This window comes from Coenobita brevimanus, chromosome 113, assembly GCF_032717465.1.
Source record: "Coenobita brevimanus isolate Jiangsu-jjx chromosome 113, ASM3271746v2, whole genome shotgun sequence".
NCBI lineage: Eukaryota > Metazoa > Arthropoda > Malacostraca > Decapoda > Coenobitidae > Coenobita > Coenobita brevimanus.
Window position 1 is genome coordinate 5,075,983 of NC_137066.1, and position 24,776 is coordinate 5,100,758.

The window sequence follows — 24,776 nt, forward strand, 5'->3', positions numbered from 1 at the left end:
CACCTTTCACTTACAACCAGACGAAGAACATCATTAACAACCTCAAGCACTTATCTGCCTGTGGACCAGACAACATAAGCAACATTCACCTTAAACACCATGGACCACAAGGCATACAAGCACTCAAGAACTTATCAAACTACAGCTACACACACAACATAATACCCAACCTCTGGAAGCATGGCATTATCATCACTATCCCTAAACCCAACAAAGACCCCACGTTACCTTCCTCACACCGCCCCATCACACTCCTCTGCACCCCCTCTAAAGTCACTGAACGACTGGTACTACAACTAGTCACACCTCACATTCCCCTAGCCCAGTCACATGGCTTTAGAGACCTTACACATAGAGTTTTCAATGGCATGAATTCAGCTAGGCCACCACACAGAACACTCCTAATTACACTAGACATTAGCAAAGCTATTGATGCCATCCCCCGCCACAACCTCACAAACAAAATACTCAGTACAAACATGCGCAATAACACAAAAAAGACGGCTGGCAAACTACTTAGCAGGCAGATGTGCACACGTAACATTTGCCGGTCAGTCTTCTAACATCAGAAACTTCACAAACGGCGTCCCCCAAGGATCTGTTTTGTCCTCTACACTCTTTAACCTATTGTCACGTCCCAATCCCCACACAGCCACAGGCGCCAACAGCAGAAGTACAGTACAGGAAGGACGTTGCCCAGTGAGTTGTTCTTCTTATGGTCAGCCTTTAGGTGTGCAGTACACAAGATCAGCTGAGGCGAAAATAAACACTGGCTCCTTAAAGTTCACTGTCTTTATTCTCCAAATAATTCCACTTAATGCTTTTCAACATCACTGTTCTCACAAGCACTGGAGCTATACACACCTTATAGATTGCAGTTACACTCAGTGTTTAACAACACTTCACAATTAGTACACTTAATGCTTGCTAACACTTCACTTATTACACAAGTACTGAAAATAATCTTCACTGACAGTAATTACACTTAATACACTTCACTGTCTTCTCAAGTTCCACTGATATAAAAACTTCAATAACCCGTCACTGTTTGCCACTGTTTTCACAAGTACTAAAAATATACAACCTTCACTGACACTGACACTGCACCAAAACCAACTGCACTTCACACAAACTGACGTGAAGCCCGACTAACCTTGTAATAATCTCTACCCCTTCTTATATAAGTTTGCATTGCTCTCGAAACTTCTACTTCTCCAACATTCTAGGACATACTGTCTTGCATCAGCCCCTAGCAACAACAGTTATCAACTACGAGACATCAAAACATGCTAGAGTTGTCTCACATTACATAACACTCTAAATCATTAACCATACAAACTTAAATTACATAATTTAACAAGCAATCACTTAAATCAAACATTATAGAGAAAAAGAGCACAAATAAATGAATGTTTAACTTACGAAATAACTACACTCACAAACACCAGGCAAACTGGCAACTCTGACGACTCGTATCGAAACTTACGGTACCAGAAACGTCTCGAAGGTACGAGACTACCTAACTGGCAAATCCCCCTTCATAACACTACCCCCTCCCCAGTTCTTTGTCGTCCCGACAAAACTACACAGTATACACAAACATAAACATAAACCTTAATTCTAACGGAACATCTAACTATACACAAAATAATCTTTCAACTTATCAGGTCTTCTTCTATTCTGCTTCTGACGATGTCCCTGCTCTTCCGCACAGTCCACTCCTCCAGGGAGGTCTTGGTTCTCTTCTTGACACAGAACACATCACAGGTGCGGCACCACTTTTCAGCAGTACTTGTGTAGTACTTGTGTCGCAGCCAGCTTCCCAGGTGCCCACTAGTGATCTGGTTATGGGACTTATCCAAGATCTCAGACCTCATCTTCTTCAGAACCACCAGTTGCCAACACTCGCTGGGGCCACTGGGCGTCTCCCACTGACGCTCCAGTAGTCCGTTGCAATGAAGAAGGTCCCACTTACTCCAGCAGCTTCCGGTCGCAGGGCCCAACTGGAAACTCCTCCCCATGATGGTCGCACTGCACTCTGCTGCAGCAACTCCAGCACCGGTTGCAAATCTGCACCCTCCAACTGCATCCTCCCTAGGTCTTCTTCGTCTGATGCCAGCCCCGTCATTACAGTACAGCTGCATTTCTTCCTATGATTCCCATTCCTACTACACAGCATGTCATCTGTCCTGTCTTCTCGCACACTGTTCATCAAGGTTCTCTTGCATTTCTTCAGTGGTGGATCTTCTGCACCCTTCTTCTTATCATCCCAACCATTCTGATCCGCAAGTAACTCAAACTGTGCACGGTAAGCTTCCCATGATACACTACCATCACTTTCTTGAGGTTTCTTCTTAACTGGATCCCCATTATAGCCATGCACTTCACTGGTTTGGGGCCTAATAACTGAGGCATCATTATTAAGTCCAGGACTTACAACTTCTATATTCTGATTATTCAGCCCTGAAATGCCATCTTCAGATGCCCAGGATCCGTCAAGATTCACTATACACTGTCCATTCCTTTCATACGCTCCCTGTACACTAACCTGAGGCTCAGCAGTGCAATATTTCTCTACAGCCTCAAATTTCCCACTAATTGACTTCAACTGGTCGTCTACATGCTGTCTGCATTTCACCACTATTCCATCACTAATCTTCAGCTGGTTTTCCACATGCTGTTTGCACTCCGCCACTATTTCCTCACTAATTGTCTTAAACTGTTCGTCTACATGCTGTTTACACTCTATCAAATTATTGCTTACCTCATACTTCTGCTGTTCTAGCTTGGCATCTTCTTCCTCCTTAAGCTTTTGTGTTCTTCCTTCATTTCCCCCATGAATCTATTTTGCTGTCCTTGCACCCTCAGTTGCACTTCCCTCTGTTGCTCCACTGATGCCTCTTGAAGTTGCTCATATCGTTCTTTTTGTTCTTCACATTGTGCCTCTAGTTGTTCCCTCTGTGCCTCCACTAGTAGAGTTCGTGCCTCTATAAGTTCTTTGAATGCTTTCTCTCCTTCAATCATTGTCAGCATTTGGACACGATATGCTTCCAATAGCTTCATGATTGCAACCAATGTCACATTGCCTTCCTGCCCTGCTCGGCCGCTTGTCTGGACACCTTCTTGCTCCATGTCGAAGATTAGTCTCACTGCAGCCCTCATTAATAATCCTCACTCCTGACACCAGTGTTACGTCCCAATCCCTACACTGCCACAGGCTCCAACAGCAGTAGTACAGTACAGGAAGGACGTTGCCCAGTGAGTTGTTCTTCTTATGGTCAGCCTTTAGGTGTGCAGTACACAAGATCAGCTGAGGCGAAAATAAACACTGGCTCCTTTAAGTTCATCGTCTTTATTTTCCAAATAATTCCACTTAATGCTTTTCAACTTCACTGTTCTCACAAGCACTGGAGCTATACACACTTTATAGATTGCAGTTACACTTAATAAATAACAACACTTCACAGTTAGTACACTTAATGCTTGCTAACACTTCACTTACTACACAAATACTGAAAATAATCTTCACTGACAGTAATTACACTTAATACACTTCACTGTCTTCTCAAGTTCCACTGATATACAAACTTCAATAACCCGTCTGTCACAGGGGTTTTTAAAATAAATGCTAATATTATTTTAATGATAGTAATGTTCAATAATATTGCAGAACAGGGACAATGATTGTCTTGCTACATCAAGCAATGATTATTTACGCTGGCTTACTTTGCCGATTTTCTCAGAACGAGAATTTATAAACTTTCTCAACAGTACACAGCAGAGACTAATTACTCACAAATGCTGATTATTAGTACTGTTAGCCTCTGGAGAAAGTTTCTTCACCCCTGACAATAAATAACTAATACTAATAACAGTATCAGGTTCTTGCTGATGCTTAACTCCTAGGAGGCACGACGGATTTTAGCTTAATACACAAGACTGGCCTAAGTACCAGTTATGAATGGCAAAACGTTTATGCAAGCTAGGAGCTATATGGGAAATAAGCTTAATTGTGGAGAAATGAAACAAGAGTTTACATTACATTAAGCTCAAGAAAAAGAACTGTTAAATTTATTGATTACAAAATAAATTTAACGTTACATTTCAAATCAAATTAATGAGATCGCACTCACTCACTCACACAAGAGCTAAATTCTTACGCCTAGGAAAAACACCTTAACTAAACTCTTAAACTAGGAAAACGAAAAGAAATACTGGTCAATGAATGCGGTGTATCACCCAAAGAAGGGTGGGAGCTTGGAGAACTGTAGTCAAGTGGAGTCTGGGTACTAGCTGACCTCTCACACTGCTGGAGCACAGGACCTCTCTGTGTCACAGCAAACACTTGACTGAGTAAGTCATGGGAAAGAAAAGGTGACCACTAGGCCGCATTTTTTAACGGTCGAGTGAGTGAAACGCGCCCAAAACAAATCGCTCAGCAGAAGCGCTAATGTCTCACACAAATACGATCACGTATGACAATGAAAAATTGATTTGACAAAGCTTCCGTCCGAATGAGCGGTTAACTGAACGATAAACTGGGATTCCACTTGAGTTCGCGGTTTCCCACAAAAGCCAATGTCATTAGCCGACTCGTGACACCGTCACTGTTTGCCACTGTTTTCACAAGTACTAAAAATATACAACCTTCACTGACACTGACACTGCACCAAAACCGACTGTGCTTCACACAAACTGAAGAGAAACCCGACTAACCTTATAATAATCTCTACCCCTTCTTATATAAGCTTGCATTGCTCTCGAAACTTCTACTTCTCCAACATTCTAGGACATACTGTCTTGCATCAGCCCCTAGCAACAACAGTTACCAACTACGAGACATCAAAACATGCTAGAGTTGTCTCACATTACATAAGACTCAAAATCATTAACCATACAAACTTAAATTACATAATTTAACAAGCAATCACTTAAATCAAACATTATAGAGAAAAAGAGCACAAATATATGAATGTTTAACTTACGAAATAACTACGCTCACAAACACCAGGCAAACTGGCAACTCTGACGACTCGTACCAAAACTTACAGTACCAGAAACGTCTCGAAGGTACGAGACTACCTAACTGGCAAATCCCCCTTCAGAACACTATACATGCACGACATACCCACACCCCACACACCACAGATACACATAGCTTCCTATGCAGATGATATAACACTTACATGTATGCACCAAAATGCAAACACAGCTGCACACATCATTCAAACTTACCTCAACACAGTACTTGAATGGTTCACCACAAACAGGCTCAAAATAGCCCCATCCAAATCTACAGTGACCCTTCTCACAAACCGGACAACAGAACACAGTCACATCCCACACCTCACCATAAACAACATTCCACTACCACACATACACACACACACACACACACACACACACACACACACACACACACACACACACACACACACACACACACACACACACACACACACACACACACACACACACACACACACACACACAAAATCCTTGGGGTAACATACAATACATCAATGTCATTTAAACAACACATCACAAACATTAAAAATAAAATAACGCCAAGACTCAATGCTTTGAGGTCATTTGCCCATACAACATTCGGACACAACAAAGAAACCACCACCACAGTATACAAACAATACATACGTTCAGTGATGATTTATGCAAGCCCTGCCTGGGCTTCTACCTCACCAAAACACACTACAAGACTCTACAAACCATACAGAACAAGGCCCTGAAAATAATCACAGGCTGCATAGCTACGACACCCACAGACCACCTACATCAAGAAACCAAAGTCCTCAAAGTCAAGGATAATCTAGACATGAGAGGCACCCAGTTTCTTGCTGCAGCCTCCTCAAACCCACAACATCCACTATATTACATGGCAGCACATCCACCCACACCAAGGAACATCAAAACAACACCCAGCACACGAAACCATACACAAATACTGTCATCTCTCCTGCCTCGCCCACCTCAGACCAGCTTCCAGAACCATATCCACACTCAGATCACTCGCCGCTCCATTCAGTCACTGAAAGACAACGCACAGCTGCATGCACGGCCTCCTGACGTTCACCCTTCTGAATCCTATCTCCCTCATGAGGACAGGGTCCACCTGGCCAGGCTGAGATGTGGGCACCATCCAGCCCTCTTAAGCTACCAGAAGAGGATGGATGACTCCATCGCTGATGCCTGTCCAGGATGCAACACAGCACCCTATACTATTAAGCACATTATGGAAGACTGCATTGCACACAATCACCTACGCCAACAACACAACATGCACTCTTTGAGAGCTCTGTGGGAAAGGCCGGTCTCGGCCATGGCCTTCCTCAGGGACTCGGGGCTGTTCGGCCAGACTGCCTAGGGAACAACTACTACTCCTACTACCAGGTGCCTCTAACAGTGCTTTTACTTTACCCTACAGCATTTCCGATGGCTTCTTAACCCTAACTGCTTGAGGGATATTTGCTTTCTATAGAAAATTTGATTAAGAGTAAGTGACATTTTTCGAACTGGAAATATCAGACTGAGGGCCGTATTTTAGATGCAAAGGAGACTTCGAATCACCTCATCCTTGTTGATATATTTTGCATATTACATCTTAATATTCTCTTGTACGTTATTATAATTTAAATATCGACACAAACAGTGCCAATCGCATACAAATGGGATTCCTGACTCAGAACCAGGTTTCCATTCCACATTTCATGACAGTGGGCTGTAGTACCAGCCGACCAGGGTGGTACTCCCAAGGGAAATAGGAATGCTGGTGATGGGGAGAGCTGGAGCTCCAGTTTTACTAGCTACCAGAATATCTGACCTTTTCCGTGTGACAGGAACATGGAGAGTAGACCAGCATACTCTCCCAAACACTTCCCCTATCTCATGCACTACACCACATGCGGTTTATATATCACACAACGTACTCCACCACGTCACACGGAGTTGACGCTACCAAGGACATGCGACCAGAGCCCCCGCTACCAAGTGGTGGACCTATTGAGGGAAGGCGTGACGAGGGTTCTGCCAGCATAGATTTGGGGGCCGGAATGGGATGGGGCTCAAACCTGAGCTAGAGGGTATAAGACATTGCTGTGCCCAGGCTGCCGCTTCCACCTACCAAACCTAGGAGTAGTGCCCAAGGAGGCTGCCTTATCATTGGGTGTATAATGGCGGGGCAGTTACAGTGCCAAGGCTCGTTTGCAGGGTGTCTCTGTAGCGCTCCTGGCAGGGTGACCCGGGGCTACTGCCACCGCCACTGGTCACTGCTGTTGGGCTGTGGGTCCCAAGTCCCCTGCCTGGATCTGGGACCGTGGTGGTGGGTGGGGCCTGTGGTATGTCTCTCCTCATTATTTATTACCGATTATGACAAAAAAGACATTCAAAGCAAGAATGAGGAAACAAAACCACCCAAGGGGATCAGATTGGTGTCATGGAATGTGGGAAGTTTGAGGGGTAGAGCAGGGGAAGTAGGTAAGGCATTGAGTAGGATGTGGGTGGATGTGGAATGTGTGTCAAGGATAGGGGAAGATCAGCCAGAATGATTGCCGGGAGGTATTGTCATTACAAGTTGTTTTATAGGCAGGGCAGATGGGTATGGTGTTGTGGGTGTGTTGGTTAAGGAAAATGGGTGGAATATGTCATGAATGTAATCTGAGTCAGTGAAAGGATAATTGTAATGAAAATTTTGTTGGATGGGGTAATGTTTGCATTTATATCGGTGTATGTTTGGTAGGCAGGCTTGGATGAGGTAGAGAAAGATAGATACTGGGATGACGTAATATGTATAGTAAGTGGTATGGAGGAAGACGAGATTGTAGTTTTGGGAGGGTATTTTAATGGCCATGTAAGTGAGGCAGCTTAAGGATATGAAGGAGTACATGAGGGATGTGCATATGGTACAGAAAATTGTAGTTTTGAGAGGGTATTTAAATGGCCATGTAAGTGAGGCAGCTTAAGGATATGAAGGAGTACATGGGGGATGTGAATATGGTACAGAAAATGAGGAAGCGGAAAGGATAATCGAGTCTGGGGAAGCAATGAACATGTGAGTGTATAACACACATTTCAGGAAAAGAGAAAGTAGGTTGATTACATACGAGTCTGGGAGAAACAGCAACCAGACAAACAATTTCTTGGTCAGGAGGGCTGATAGGTGGTTAGAGAGGGATGTTAAAGTTATAGAGAGCGAGGAATGTGTGCAGCAGCACAAGTTATTGTTAAGTGACACGGTGCTTGATGGGCAGGTGATGAAAAATAGGACCTATGCACCGGGGAGGAAAGTATGGAAGTTCAAATACCAGGCAGTAAGGCACGCTTTCTATAGCGGGATGAGTAGAGTGGTGGCTGAATAGGGAGACATTGACAGAAGTGTCAATGAACAGTACAGAGCCCTCAAGAACAACCTCTTCATAGTTACTGATTCAGTGTGTGGATGGACAAGGGGTCCCCAAGACATAAAGTAATTTGGTTGTGGGATGAGGGTGTAGAAGCTGCAGTTAAGAATAGAAAGGTTTTCAGGGAATGGAAAAAGGGTGGAAACAAAAAGGAATACTTGGCTGCAGAGCATATGGCTAGAATAGTGGTTTACAAGACAAAGTCTGAGACTCAGAGACTTTTATCTGATAACCTAATTAGTGTGAAAAGAAAGAATATGGTATTTAAGGGAAGATTCTCGATCACATTTTGGTCATTCTTTTTATTTTTCAGGTTTTGAACTATCAAGTTTAATTCCATTTCCAACCATCAAAATAGCTAAAATAAAACACCATATACTTTATATCGATATTTTAAGTTATGCTGTGACAGCATCTTTCCCGGTGTGCATTGGATGGGACCTTAAAAAAAAAAAAAAAAAAAAAGCAATTCTGTGGCTAGAAGGTAATTTGGAACCTCAGCTTATTAAGAGATTATTGTGCTATTTTCGCCGTCATACTTAGCTAAAGCACCATAAAAATGCCTTACATATGTATATATAGGTAGTTTTAGTCTTCGTTTGGAATCATATGATTTGAGAGAAAAAATATCGTGTGGCAGGCGACTGATATGGACAGCTTCCATATTTTACCTGTGTCCCCCCAAAAAACGCACTTAGAGCAGTTTTCTCTAATGCTTGATGATAAGAAAATGGGAATACGCTGTTCAGTGATTGGCTGATTCTGATGGATATCCTCGATCAATTCTCATTGGCTGAGAGAGAGAGAGAGGAGAGTCAGGAAGAAGTGTAACTTGGAGAAATTTACTGTTTAGGGCTCACATTGGAGGTGTCCAAATTTGTTACAATTATTCCCAGTAGTTTCAGACATAAAAAGGTTTTTCTATGTTTATTTTTTAGCCTCGATTTCTCGCAATTTACGTATTCTTACAGTAAAACTTAGTTGTAGGGCAAGTTTTGTGGTGGATTTACAAAGAATGGATATAAACTTGCTCAACAGGCTTATGTGCTATGTTAGTAGATTGAATTTATAGAATACACATGATTATTTTTTTCTGAATGTATTATAGAAACTCTTAGAAATTCTCAAATAATATTCATCAAAAATATTTATATTCTCTTGTGTCAATTATTTTTCTATCAAGGACTGAAAATGAGTTGATTATGAAAATGTCTAAAAAGAACAAAAATACTGAATCTAAGACGATGTAGAAGGTACAGCTCAGGTACACCCAAAAGCACTAATTCCCCCCCCCCCCTTGTTAAAGCGACCAGGCAATCGAACACCCCACACCTATATCCCCTACACCAACCCCAATGTAAACGTAGGATTGATGTGAAACAGCCAAAGCTGGTGATGTTACAATGTGTCATGACTGTTTCTGTAGACAATCAGAACCCGTAGGGGTAAGTATATAAGGTATTTAATGTTTAGTATTGTGCTGTTATCCACAACATATTAGAAAGGCACGGAAATTAAAGAAGACCTACAATGTATTATGTGTTGTTGTCTGTACACTTACGTCCTAAATTATAATATTACAAATAGGTACAGTATAGTGTACAACATCTGTTGAAAAATATGTTTTTTCTCATGCATTCTCTGTCCCATCTCAGTTTAAGGATTTGAATTTCATGTAAAGCAGACTTTACCGATCTACCAGAAGACCCGCCGACATGTAAAAATACCCCCGCTAATACCAATACACCAGTCCTGTATGAGACATCCCTAGCATGTATTCAATATGGACGGTGGGTGTTAGCGCCGAAGTGGTGACATGTAGAGGTGTATGGTATGCAGGAGGACTACTGGGCCTTGACAGCAGGCTGTGAAGCCTATGCCCAGAGTCGAGCACAAAAAAAAAAAATACCTCTCAGCTATTTGATCCTGTTGTAAGCTGTTATGTGACATACGCACTGCAAGCTGGACCTTGTGTTACAAGGACATACTGTTCTTTATCGTTAACACAGATTTTGTGTGGTTTTGGAAGTCCATTAACTCATATTAACGTGACAAGCATTATATAATAATCACGTAAAATTTTGTGTTCCTTTCATTGTTGGATGAACGAAACGAATCAGGGATCGGCTCTGACGAACCACAAACTCTCTGCTTTAATAAAAATATTCCGACCTCTTGTCACAACAGTGACACAAAGTCATTATGTATACGACTGACCCACATTCAGTTGTATACATACTGACATTTGTGTCACTGTTGCGACAAGAGGTCGGAATATTTTCGTTAAAGCAGAGAGTTTGTGATTCAGTCATCCAATAATGAAAGGAACATAAATTTTACGTAATAATACTGTAAGGCCTAAATTACCACATTAATATTAATTAATGGACGTCCAAAACCAAACAAAACCTGTGTTAACGATAAATAACCGTATGTCCTTGTACCACAAGGTTCAACATGCAGTGTGCATGTCATGTAACAGCTTACAACAGGATGAAATAGTTGGCAGGTGTACTGAAGTATTGTATGTTATTGATTTGTTGGTGCTTAATACAGAGTTGTATGATAACATTAATATGATCAATACCTGATGGATCATTTTATCACTATCTTTATTTACTTTGGTTAATGGGTATGAGTCAGAGACGAGAGGATAAGAGAGGCGTTTGGTGGAGACGAACTCAGAGAGCAGGGTGGTGAAGGTGGGAGAGAGAATGGATGAGAAAAAGACATCATATTTTTCAAAAGATGTTGTTCACAATACTATGCTTATTTGTAACATTATAATATAGGAGGTAAGTATACATACAATAACACATAATACACTGTAGGTCTTCTTTCATTCAGTTGCCTTTCTCATGTGTTGTGGATGACAGCACAATATAACACTTAATTACCTTTCTATACTTACCCCTGCTGGTTCTGATTGTCTGTAAAATCAATCTTGGCATATTGTACATCATCAGCTTTGGCCGTTCCACGTATATCCAACAACGTTTACACTGGGGATGGGGTAGGGGAGGGGGGTGTGGGGTGTTTGATCGCCTGGTCGCTTACCGGCCGCGACTCCGGCTACAAGGGTGAGGGGGGGGGGAGAGAAATTAGTGCTTTCGGGTGTACGTGTTCACCTATAAAATACGGCCTGAGAATGTAGCCTTAAGGTGGCAAATCAGAAGAAAAGGGAGAATAGGGATATCGTAGGTGAGCAGTGTGTTAAGAATCATGAAGGAAAGGCAATGGTGAACAGTGGGGATATTAAAGACGCCTTTAGAGAGCTTTACAACCGGTTGTTGAATGAAGAGTTGACTGGATCAGCTAAGGTTTGGTGCCAGCAGATCCAATGTCTGGCCCTTGGCCTTTGATTGTCGCTGCTACTAGGAGCAAGGCAATAGGCAGGATGGAGGTGTGAAAGGTAGTAGGTGTGTTTGGGTTGGCTGCTGAAATGTTGAAAGCCTCAGGAGATATAGCAGTGGGGTTAGTCACTGATTTGATAAATATGATTATATTTTAGTGTGTTGTCCCAGATGATTATCTGAAGTGTGTAATTGTAAATGTGTACAAGGGGGAGGGTGATGCCTTGGAAAGTGGGAATTATAAAGGCAAAAAGATTTTGGACCAGATAACGAAGGTAATAGAGTTCTAGAAGGTATGATTAGAGAAAGAGTGAATATTGATGAGGTGCAGTTTCAGTTTATGCCAGACAAAGGAAGTACTGATGCCATATTCATTGTTCATCAGCTACAGGAAACATATATAGGAAAGAAAAGGAAAAATATATAGGAAAAAAAGGGAAAATGTGCTTTGTTTTTGTTGATTTGGAGAAGGCCATTGACAAAGTCCCTGGACAGGTGGTGAAGTAGGCAATGAGAAAGCCTGGGATCATGGAGTGGCTGGTTAGGGTGGTTATGGCCATGTATGTGGGTGTTAGCACCCAGGTAAGAGTGAACGGAGATTTAAGTGATGTCTTTTCCGTGAATGTTGGTGTGCATCAGGGGTCAGTCTTGAACTTGGCGTTTATCATGGTACTTGAAGCCCGCTCACGTGACTTTAGAAATAGACCTCCGTGGGAGATATTGTATGCTGATGATTTGGTGTTGATTTTGGAAAATGAAAGGAAGGTAGAGGAAAGATTTAGGAAGTGGAAAGATGATATGGGGCAAAAGATCTTGAGAATAAATGCAGATAAAACAAAGTGATGGTATCTAGGGCTGGTGATGGTACTGTCAGTGAAGAGAGTGGCCATGTGCAACTGCCAGAAAGGCGTGAGAAGTAATGCCAATTTGTGCCGTGTTTTGATAAGTGGGTACATAAGAGATGTAGTGATATTAGATGTAGACTGTGAGATAATGCTGATTTCATGTGTGCGGTATGTCAGAGAGAACATATGGAGATTGTCAGGCGTGAAAGGACTGAACTTGCTGGCGAGTCTCTTGAGTGTGTGGAAGAGTTTTGTTATTTGGGACACATGTTATGTGCTGGAGGTATAGCTGAGGCTAGCTCTGCGTCTAGACTGAGGAGTGGTTGGAAGAAGTTCAGGGAGCTGTTGCCTCTCCTGGCACTAAGGGGGCTCTCCCTGCGTGCTAAGGGATCTTTGTATGCAGCATGTGTTAGGTGTGTAATGGTGTATGGCAGTGAGACCTGGACAGTAAAGGAAGAGGATATTCGCAGGCTCAAACGTACAATAACAATGGGCAGGTGGACGTGCAGTGCGTCCCTGAATGTGAGGCCTGGTGGGACCTAGGTATACGATGGAAGAGTTGAGAGGTAGGATGAGGATGAGACCGGAGTCAATTGGTGTTGTGATGAGGAGAGGTAGATTGAGATGGTTCGGTCATGTGGAAAGGATGGGGGATGATAACTGTGTGCAGAAAGTGAGAAGTGTTAACGGTTGGGATAGGGTTGTGAGAGGTATACCAAGAAAGACCTGGGACAAGGTCGTTGACTGTGACCTCAGGGATAAGAGACTGACTAGGGAAGCTGCCAGAGATCAAGCAGCATCGAGAGACGCCATTAGGTGACCAAGGCCGACACATGCAAGCATGTTGGAGCCTTTAAAAATGAAACAAAACGCTATATATATATATATATATATGCTCCTGACCGGGAATCGAACCCCAGACCTCTAGATAGAAGTCAGGCACTGATGCCACTCCACCACGTCGTGATAAAAGCTGAGCCACCTGAAATTTTGACAAACCAGGTAAATTCATTATGGGAGAATATTTTTCAGTCACAACACATTAGGATTATCGCTCAGCCCCACGCATCTCGGCAAATTACAGAGCAGTTGTAATCTATCCCAGACACAACACGAGCGTCTTTATATGTTGGAGAGACACACATTACATGCATGTGTACATACCAATGTGGAGTGGCATCAGTGCCTGACTTCTATCTGGAGGTCTGGGGTTTTATTCCCGGTCAGAAGCGTAAATAACCTTTGTACACACGAGTGTAATATGTGTCTCTCCAATATTACATATATATATATATATATATATATATATATATATATATATATATATATATATATATATATATATATATATATATATATATATATATATATATATATATATATATATGGGTACTTTGCAAGAGCACATGAAAAAAGGGCACATGAAAAAAGGGCAATTTTGCAAAATCACCAACAATTTACTCTGTCACTTTAAAAAACGTTAGGTTAACTGACGCTGCGGCTAGTTTAGGCTGAGATAATCTAGATTAAGTTTAGATTAGGTTAGGCTAGGTTAGTAAGGTTAGGTTAGGTTAGGTGAACGCTTAAAATAACTTAGCATTCTTCAAAATTAACCTAACCTAACCTAACCTAACATGACCTATCCTAGCCAAACCTATTGCCAACTGGCTACCTGTTTATCCTTCACGTTTCTAACACACACACACACATACACACACACACACACAAACACACACGCACATGATTTTGCAAAACGCCGTTTTTCATGTGCTTTTGTAAATTAACCAAATTCAAGGAATTTTGCAAACTTAAAAGGGTTTTGGTTTCTTTGCAACCTAACCGGGAAATCTGTGAAGTGAGCTATTTCCCAATATATATATATATATATATATATATATATATATATATATATATATATATATATATATATATATATATATATATATATATATATATATATATATATATATATATATATATATATATATATATATATATATATATATATATATATATATATATATATATATAATATACCATAGCAGTAGCCGTATGTGTGTGTGTGTGTGTGTGTGTGTGTGTGTGTGTGTGTGTGTGTGTGTGTGTGTGTTTTCGGCAGCCGAAATTACACATTCAAACTGCACCAAAATTGGCACCAAAAAAAAAAAAAATCACTGATGTAAAGAAAACTTGGTCCCAATACGATTGAAAAACTTTTACTATATTTAATGAGCAATCACATTTTGACCAAAAAACGCTGGGCTCGGAGCCCGGCAGAGGATCTCTGTAGAATTTTTTGCCCAGAGGTAGAACTAAAATAAACTGTAGCAGTAGCTGTGTGTCGTGTGTGTACTTCGGACTTGCATTTGGACAACTTGGGTTCCATTCCCGAAGCTGCAAATAACACGATCAATTGGTTAGCTGCAAAAAATCCAAGTGACAACGTTACACTAGAACAGCACATAAACGCGAGAGCCCTCCACAAGAACAAGTGCGAGGGGCCCCAAGGGCCCACGAGCACTTCTGTGTGTGTGTGTGTATATATATATATATATATATATATATATATATATATATATATATATATATATATATATATATATAAGAAGCATTGATATCTTGCAGACCACATAGTACACGGTTCATAGTCTTCGTTAACCCAATGAGACCCTGACATCTTCTCTTGCAAGGAATTACTAATATAAAACATCATTGTACTAAAAGGTGAGAGTTTTTGGGTTCACAGAAGTCTTGTATACTGTAACAGAAAGTGTACCAGTAAGATTTTCTCCATGATGGCGTAATTTCCACTTTAAGAATGCTACCAATAGATCCTTTTACTCACTTTCAGGAAGTCTTAACTGAAGGAGTTAAATATAGCCTTCACTAACGCTCCCGGTAGTGATGAAACCTTCTCTCCTAAGCTGAATGGAATGTCTGGACAGTTGCAAAAACAAATATTAAAACTGTCTTCTTTGGATAGCAGGAGAAAATCTCATTTCACCAGCCATAATACTATTATTAGTGGTAGTACCACCGCTACTACTACTATTACAACTATTGCTACTAATAATAATCCATATTTGGTGACGTGAATAAACTTAATACTCACAGGTCAACCAACTCACTCATCCCGCTGAAAGCTCCACCCTCAATCACTCTAATGCAGTTGTGGCGTAGATACCTGTAGGGGAAGTACTTGTTGAGGCGATGATGTGTTATAGCACTAGTTATAGTTGTAATGTTCCTGACATTGTTATAGTCATGGTTATAGTGGTGATGGTAACTGTGGTATGATAGTGATAAGGGTTGCATTTGTGGTGGTGATAGTTGTAGTACCTGTACTAGTGATGGTGGATGTGGTGACAGAGGTATTGGATGAATATACTGGTGATGGCAGTTGGTGGTATTACTGAAAAATTTTGTGATAGCTCCTGAAAATATTTGACAGGTGGCGAGGGAATATCATGATACATAATTGTAAAAATCCAGGTAAAATGACACCAAAAATATGAAGAAATATGAGTGTGGAAGGAGTACAATTTTAAAGTGATGTATGAAGAAAGCAACGGTAGAAGAAAATGAAACAATATGAATGTGAGCAAATTACAATGCCATAATATGAGAAAGGTAGATAAACTGGGATGAAGAGTGGGAATATAATGAACTATGAATGATGCCAGGCCAACAGAGCAAGATGATGAAATGTGATGGCAGAAAAACAAAACAGAAAACAAAGGAATATGAGAATGGGAATATTAAGAGCTATAATACCAGAACTGAGAGAGCAATTCTGTTGACATGAGTCAAGTTTGACAATAACTTTTGAGGTGTGTTTCAACTGTCTGTTTCGTTCCCGAGAACACTTTAAAATTATGTAAAGCTTCCTGATCACATCTAAAAATTACAGGTGTCCCATTAATGACGATCACTTACTACGGACCTCTTTACACCTTTACACTACCAGCTTTATTAATTCAGCCGTAGGAGACTCATTAACTGAAGTGGAGACAGCAAACATGACGAAATGTGAGTGTAGAACACTAAGCTGGTAATATGAAGAATAAGGGAGGAGAGACAGGGTAATGACTGCAGGTGAGGCCATAACTCAGTAGGTTTCAGCACCCTTTCATCCACTCTCCAGCCCCTTACATTTGTCCTTTCCCCCCCATCCCTTCTGCACCACTTCCCCTTGTTCCCCTCATCCTTCCTTCCCCTCTTCCCTGCCTTGCCCCTCACCCTCTTCCATTACTTCTGCCCATCCCCCACCTTCATCTCTTCCCCGCCTTTCCCCTCATCCTCTCCCATTACTTGTGTTCACTTAGCCTCCCTTCCTCCTCCTTCCTTCCTTCCTTAGTGACATGCTCATTTTATCATCCTGTATAATATGAAGACCTTCTTTCAGTTTTTGTTTTGTTGCTTACTTGCAACCTTCTGACTCTTTTATTTTATTCAAAGAGACAGAACTAGCTATATCTTTCAGTGATCACTCATATACGAGAGGTCTTTCTTTAGTTCTGCAAAGTATTTAAAATAAGTGTATATATATATATATATATATATATATATATATATATAATATATATATATATATATATATATACTGTATATATATATATATATATATATATATATATATATATATATATATATAATATCCCTTTTTGCACAATCAGTATATCTTACAGTTTAGAAATGGCTTTGACGTGCTAAGAAGAGCACCTCATTAGCCATCGCCGTTGAACACTGCTTTACCAACTGGTATCGGTGACGTGATATTAATGCGAGCTAAAAAGAAAAAAAAACTGTGAAAGGAACGAAAGTCACTGGAATGTTTACATTTCATATCCATCTCGAATGTTTCGTCCACAGGTGTACATATTAATGGCACATGTGAATCATAGCGAATCACAGGATGGGTTGAGGACGCTATAAAACACTGCCTGTGCACCAGATGATGTTCTTCACATCTGTAAGAAAAATATGTCTATTTTAGATCTATGAATAAATGGTCCCAGGGCCAGCCAGCAGAGCACGCAAATTTATGAAGGCACGGCCATTTAGGGGTTAAAGAAGGCAATATCTAATCAACGCAGTTGAAAACTTTCTAAAGCTAAATACAATCGTATGTAGACAGCTAGAAAAAAACCGAAACTACACATTCGTTTTGGAGTGGTTAAGTGAAGAATAGTCACGTCTTGAGGAATGATGTACTCACAATGACTCGAGTCCCGTGAAGCCCTTCAGGGAGTCTGGCGTCAGTTCCTCCACCAGGTTGTGCTCCAGGAACCTGTGTCAGGAAGGGAAAAAATGAGACAAATATTGAGAACCACAGACATAAAGCTCTATATTCTTGTCAGCTTGGGAGGCTTTGTACCACCTCTTTGAAACTATTTTTTTTTTTAATGCTACATACTTCATGTTCAGGCCTTTTTTACATGAACAAAGATATAACTAACGTGTGAAATATAGTTTACAAGCCATAATGGTTTGGATGAGGTACTAAGAAGCTTCCAAAGCCGATAGAAATATGACGCAAAACCTTGATTTAATTCAGGAGACCTTAACTTCTTGAATTAGCTGACAAACTGTATTTCTTTATTTTACAGTTTTATCCAGCTTAGAGCAGACCTTTCACACACGAAGGACAAAGATTGGCCATCATGGCTCGCTACAACAATATACAGGCATGTAAAATTTTGAAGAATAGCATGAAAAATAGAAGTACTTAACGTCATCGCAGGGTTAAGTACAATATGTTAAATTTTATAAAGTATAGAAATGTTTGTCACTGAACGAAATGTAACAGTGGAGAACTGAATCTCATATATTTCACACTCTCTAACAAATTACGTTATGCTCTCGTGTTCCTGAACTTAAATCTTCTGAAGTCTCTACTCTCTGGCTTCGGCTTTCCTGTCATTCTCTGGTGAAATAAATCTGTGCTGTCTACGTATCCCCTAATTTTACTAACTCTCAAAAAGTCTTCGATTATCTTACTTCTAAGATGGAACACATCGTATCAATTGCTTATTTCTCTGAAATCTCCATTCTAGGAGATTTCAATGTTCATCACCACCTTCGGCTCTCCTCTCCTTTCACTGATCCACCTGGTGAACAAGCCTACTTTTTTCTATCTTTAATGTCCTAGAACAGCTTGTAGAGCACTCTGTCAGTATCCATGACAGCCTTGGAGAGATTTCCAACATACTTGGCCTCTTCCTTACAACTAATCCCTCATCTTAAGCTGTTAATCTCTCCTCTCCACAGGGCTCCTCCTATCACAACCTTATCACCTTAACCTGTCCTATTGCTCCGGTAAGGCCTGTGGAACCTCCTAAGTAGCATCAGTTATGCCACTTTGAAGCTGCTGATTGGGAGGTCCTCAGACAGTACTTCTTTGATTTTCCATGGAATGATTTTTGCTTCCCTGGCCGAGAGCCGTATGAGTGTGCCTTGCGCATCATGGAGATGATTCTCTCAGGTATGGAAGCATACACTCCTTTCTCATATCCCATGACTAATGCAAAAAAAATAATAATAATAACTTGGTTTAATCATGCTAGTTCTAATGCTGACCAACACAAGGAGAGGGCCTATAAACGGTGTTGGAGACAACCCAGACCTGGTTCACATCTCTTTTATGTTTCTGCCTGGATTCGTGATAAGTCAGTTCTTCGCTCTGCTAAAAATAATATCGTTCGTACTAAATTCTCTGAACTCTCCAACTCAAATTCTTCCCGCTCCTCCTGGCACCTTGCCAAAAACCTTTCTAATAATTTTACCTCATCATCCTCCCCTCCTCTTTTTCACACTGATGTCACTATACCTGTTTCTTCAGCAGATAAAGCAGAACTCCTCGCTCAGACTTTCTCCTCCAATTCCACCTTAACGATTCTGGTGTGTTCCTCCATTACTTCCCCTCTCTGGCTTGTTTATGTCTGACATTAAAATTTCTTCAATCAACTTATTTTTTGCCATGACTGGCCCCAATACTAACAAGGTACATGGGCCTGATGAGATCCCTCCTGTTGTCCTGAAGAACTGTGTTTCTGTGCTTGCACCCTGCCTAGGTAAACTCTTTTGCCTTTGTCTATCACCTTGCACCTTTCCTTCTTGATGGAAATTTGTTCTCATTTCAGCCTGTCCCAAGGAAGGGTGACCATTTCCATCCCACTAACTATTGCCGAATTGCTTTAACAGCCTGTGTTTCAAAAGTTTTTGAGTCCATTCTTAACAAAAAATATAAATTATCTTTCCTTTCACAACCTTCTTTCTGATCGTCAGTATAGGTTCCACATGGGACGCTCCACTGGCGATCTTCTCACCTGCCCTCCAGACTTCTGGTCATCCTCCTTTCGGGACTTTTGCGAAGATTTTTGATACTGCACTTGACATCTCAAAATTTTTCGATCAAGTCTGCCATTAATTTTTAATTTCCAAACTGCCCTCTTACGGTTTCTATCCTTCTGTCTGTGCCTTCATCTCTAGCTTACTTTCTCGTCATTCTATAGCTGCTGTTGTAGATGGCCACTGTTCATCTAGAGCTATCAATAGGGGTGTTCCTCAGGGCTGTGTCCTATCACCAACACTCTTCCTATTATTCATTAATGACATTCTCAGCTGCATATCTAACCCTATCCACTCATACACTGATCAATATACCTTCCATCTTTCCATTTGCTTCCCACAGCTCCCATCTCAGCAGTTACTTCAGCAGTTACTTTCCAGGGGATTTATCTTGGAAAGAACATATTGCTTCTCTTGTAAAATTTACTTTAAAGAGATTAGGTGTGCTAAGTCGACTCCGTGCCTTCTTTACCCAGCTGTTGACTTTATATGCGGGTTTTATTTGCCCTTGTGTAGAGTAGAACTCTCACGTGTGGGCAGGTTCCTCACATAGGCTACAGCTTTTCTCAGCAAGGTGGAGTCAAAGGATTTTCGTGTCATTAACTCTCTTTCTCTTACTGGCTCCCTTCCACCTCTGCCACTTCGACACACTGTTGCATTTTTATCTCTTTTCTATTGCTACTTCAGTGGTCACTTCTCCTCTGAACTGTTTACTTGCATCCCTCCACCATTAAGGTGGGCATGTAGCACCTGTCAAGCAACCAACTCTCATCCATATTCTGTCCAACTCTCTAATGCATGAGTTAACCGTTACTCCCAGTCCTTAATGTATGCAACAGGTCAGCTCTGGAACTGTCTCCCTTTGTCTGTATTTCCTACTGCCTCTGATCTCCAGTCTTTCAAATGCATTGCGTCCAGGGATCTCGAGATGAATGGATCTTAAATTTGGCTCTCTGTTATCTTGTTTTTTCCTTGGAGGGAGCAATTTGCGAGCGCCTGGCCTTTGGTTCCTTCTTCCTTGCATAAAAAGATAGAATAGGATTGCTGATTGCTGAACGAATTGCAAGCAGTATATAGTGATAAATGGCGAATTATCAGATTGTCTAGAAGGAATTGAGTTCTTGAAGGATCAGTTTTAGTACCAGTTATTTCCATTGTTTATATCAACAATCTAGAGAAGTGACTTGTTTCTAAGACAGGAAAATTTGCAGACGACACAAAAATTGGTGGTAAAGTAACTGCGAAAGCAGGCTGTGCATCTATACAGAACGACCTGGATAAGTTAATGAAGTGGAAATAAAAATGGGCGATGAAATTTAGTGCAATTAAACGTATGGTACCTAATATAATTCGACGTCAAAAACGCTAAATATGAATACTGCATGCTCTATAAGCACTGCTTTAAGTAAAGAAGATTTAGGGTTTATCAGTAACAACCTCAGAAATTTAATTCAATCTCTTGAATGCATTAACAATGCAAACAGAAAACTCGACTTTAAAATAAAATGTTCGAAGTAATTTCTAAGCTTTGTACATCAAGAGCTTCAACACACCTAGAATACTGTGTACAGTAATCGTACCCCAGTCTTATTAACCCGCCCCGTCCCGACGACGTATGGGTACTTTGCAACGATTTGCATTTGCCAGCTCCGGCGACGTACCAGTACGTCGTGCAATTGCAAGGTCGCTAATTTGCACAATTTTCAATTTTTGCACGTGATTTTTTGTATGTATACACGGGACACCTTCCTCTATTCCTGTACAAGATACCAAGCAGGGACAATGCCTTACACTGCATAACCTCCCCCCTCCCCCCCTCACGCCATTGTCTTGGCAAAGGACCTGTTACCAGTGACCTGGCTAGTAAAGTTATTCAGGGCCAGAGTGATTCCCCAATCGATGACAATGTGGAGGACAATGTTTACATAGCATTAGAAGAAGAAACAGCCAGAAATAATGATCAGGTAGTGTGGCAAAAATAGGTCAGGTATGGTGATTAGTTAGTGAGTGAAACAATGCTTATAATGCCTTTATTACTGCTTGAAAACCAATATACTGTCATACTACATATACATTCGTACCAAGTAAATAAATAAATACCGTTTATGAGTGGATAAAATAGTTACCCTCCCATAGAACTCGTTTTCTTTGGTGCCAGCATGTTAGAAATCCCACTCAGGTAAGGAGGAACTCCTACCTGGATTGGGCACTTTAAACCTCAGGTGAGCGATTTCTCTATGAATTTTCGATGTTTCTCACCAAAAGCGAAGGTTTTAGCCAAAAAAAAAAAAATTGAAAATACCTCGGGACTGGGGGATGTCGGAGGTGCGGAAAACCTCGGGACGTGACGGGTTAAGGAAGAAGATAAACTCGATGGAATGCAACTCACAGCCACAAAAATATCAATTGGTGAAAATTTTTCCTTACAGATAGTGATTAAAGAAACTATATATATATATATATATATATATATATATATATATATATATATATATATATATATCAAAATGTGATGACTCAGAGAACATGAAACACAAGTACTTAAGATTCCCAACAAATCTGACGATGTTAAACATGATTTGTCCGAAATGCAGAATGATACTTGGACTAGAAATAATTAAATGAAACTCAACACTCATTGGTGCACATTAGTAAGGGGAGAAATTGCTTTAACATTCCCGTTGGGAAACAATGGAATTGGCTACCAGCAAATGTGAGTAGTGCAAAAACTACTGATACTTTAACATACACACAGAAATATTTCGATACTATTGGCTAAATTAAGCAGTCTGAAAGCTAAAATAAAAGGACAGGATACAAACAGAACACCAATTTTATCTATGGTTCCATAGAAAGACCAAAATGTACATAATTGCAGAAGCTTTGGTCTGTTAAGCTAAACATTCTTATGTACCTAAAACAAGTATGCGAACAGGACACTAAGACACATCGCATTATACTGTTATATTTCACATGGCAAATGTTGGAGGGGGGGGGAATCAGGTAGATTTTTATCCGTTAATAAGTCTGTAGGTAAGCAGACTTGACCAAAAAGAAGCTAAGCAAACTATCATCCTGACAAACTAGTGGTAAATATTACATATTATGTAATATCGTGTATTTTATAGTAGGCAGCCACTTACACAGTGCGTTCACCCATGATAACCATGAAGCAGTATCAAAAACCTATATATAACTCAGACCGGTTCCACCCATTCAAGGAATTGCCTAAAAAAAGGAACTTTTCATAATAATTCCCATACAGATGCTGTTATTTTACCTTTGACTAAATGCACACCGGTCATCTAAAGCCCCGTCCTCCCACCCCCATACCTGTCCAGCATCCCACAAAATATTAGTTGGAATAAGTGAAAGAAACCGTTATCACAGTTCAAAGTAACTGTTCAACTTATCGTTATAAAGTGACTGCAGACAACTTTTTTTTATTTTTTTTTTAATGCGAGGAAGAAGGAACCAAAGGCCATCAGCCCGCAATAAGAGTTCCCTCCAAGAGAAAAACAAAATACAAGAGAGAGCCAAATTCAAGATCCATTCATTGATGTTATGGGCCGCTGGAGACCAGAAGGAGGTCCCCTCAGGGAACTGTAGCCTACATCCAAAGTGAGCTATTCAAATTTCACATACTAGACATACAGATATGTACATAATATATATATATATATAGATATATATATATATATATATATATATATATATATATATATATATATATCATCAGCCATTATAAGTCCACTGCTGAACAAAGGCCTCCCCCAACCTTCTCCACGAATTCCTTGGCTGAGCCAATCTTTGCCATGTTTTCCCTGCAAATTTCTCTATCTCATCTCTCCACCTCCTGTCTGGCCTTTTTCTGCTACGCTTACCATCTCTTGGTGTCCAGTCAGTCAACCTCTTGCTCCATCGATTATCCCTAGTTCTTGCTACATGACCTGCCCACCTCCATTTCTGTTCTTTTATAACTTCTATAATATCTTTGACTTTAGTCTGCTCTCTCACCCAAGTTGATCTTTTCCTGTCTCTTAAAGATATTCCCAACATTGACCTTTCCATTGCTCTCTGAGAACAAATTAATTTATTTTCCATCGATTTTGTCAGTTTCCAAGTCTCACAACCATACATCATAGCTGGAATTATACATTCGTTATATACTTTTCGTTTCATACAAACTGGCAAGCTACTTTTCATAATGTCTCTATGTTTACCGAAAGCTTTCCATCCAATTGCAATTCGTCTTTTTATTTCGCTATCATTATCTTTCGTTAATTTTAGTATTTGTCCCAGGTAATTGTACTCCTCAACTTCTTCAAGCATTTCTCCACTTTTTCTTATGACGCTCTTTGGTGTTTGAGGATTAAACATTACTTTAGTTTTACTCCGGTTCATCTTTAGCCCTACTTTGAGACTTTCTCTGTTCAGGTCATTTAAAATTTTTTGTAACGTCTCTGCTTTTTCTGAGATTAGGACAATGTCATCTGCAAATCTTAAATGGTTTAGCTTTTCTCCATCTATGTTCACTCCTTTGTTTTCCCAGTCTAGCTTTCTGAAAATACTTTCTAGGAATGCTGTAAATAACTTTGGTGAAATTGTATCTCCCTGACGCCGCCCTTCTCAATCTTAATTTTCTCTGAGTCCTTATGTAATTAAACTGTAGCAGTTCCCTTTTTATATGTGTTTTCGAGCAGTTTTACAATGTTCTCATTCACTCCTTGTTCTCGCAATGAATTTATAATTGCTATATGCTCCACTGAGTCGAAAGCCTTTTCGTAATCAACAAAACCTAAGCACAGTGGTTT

General features: G+C 40.4%; 1 protein-coding gene across 1 annotated transcript in view; it reads right to left on the reverse strand.

Moving 5' to 3' along the window:
* Window positions 1–24,776, reverse strand: part of LOC145418320 (relaxin receptor 2-like) — a 207,381-nt gene that overhangs the window by 44,872 nt on the left and 137,733 nt on the right. Inside the window, exons 9-10 of the mRNA XM_080286760.1 lie at window positions 17,831–17,902; window positions 15,725–15,796 (exon numbers count right to left, since the gene is read on the reverse strand). Of these exons, the coding sequence (XP_080142886.1) occupies window positions 15,725–15,796; window positions 17,831–17,902 (144 nt within the window). The remainder of the gene's footprint in view (window positions 1–15,724; window positions 15,797–17,830; window positions 17,903–24,776) is intronic.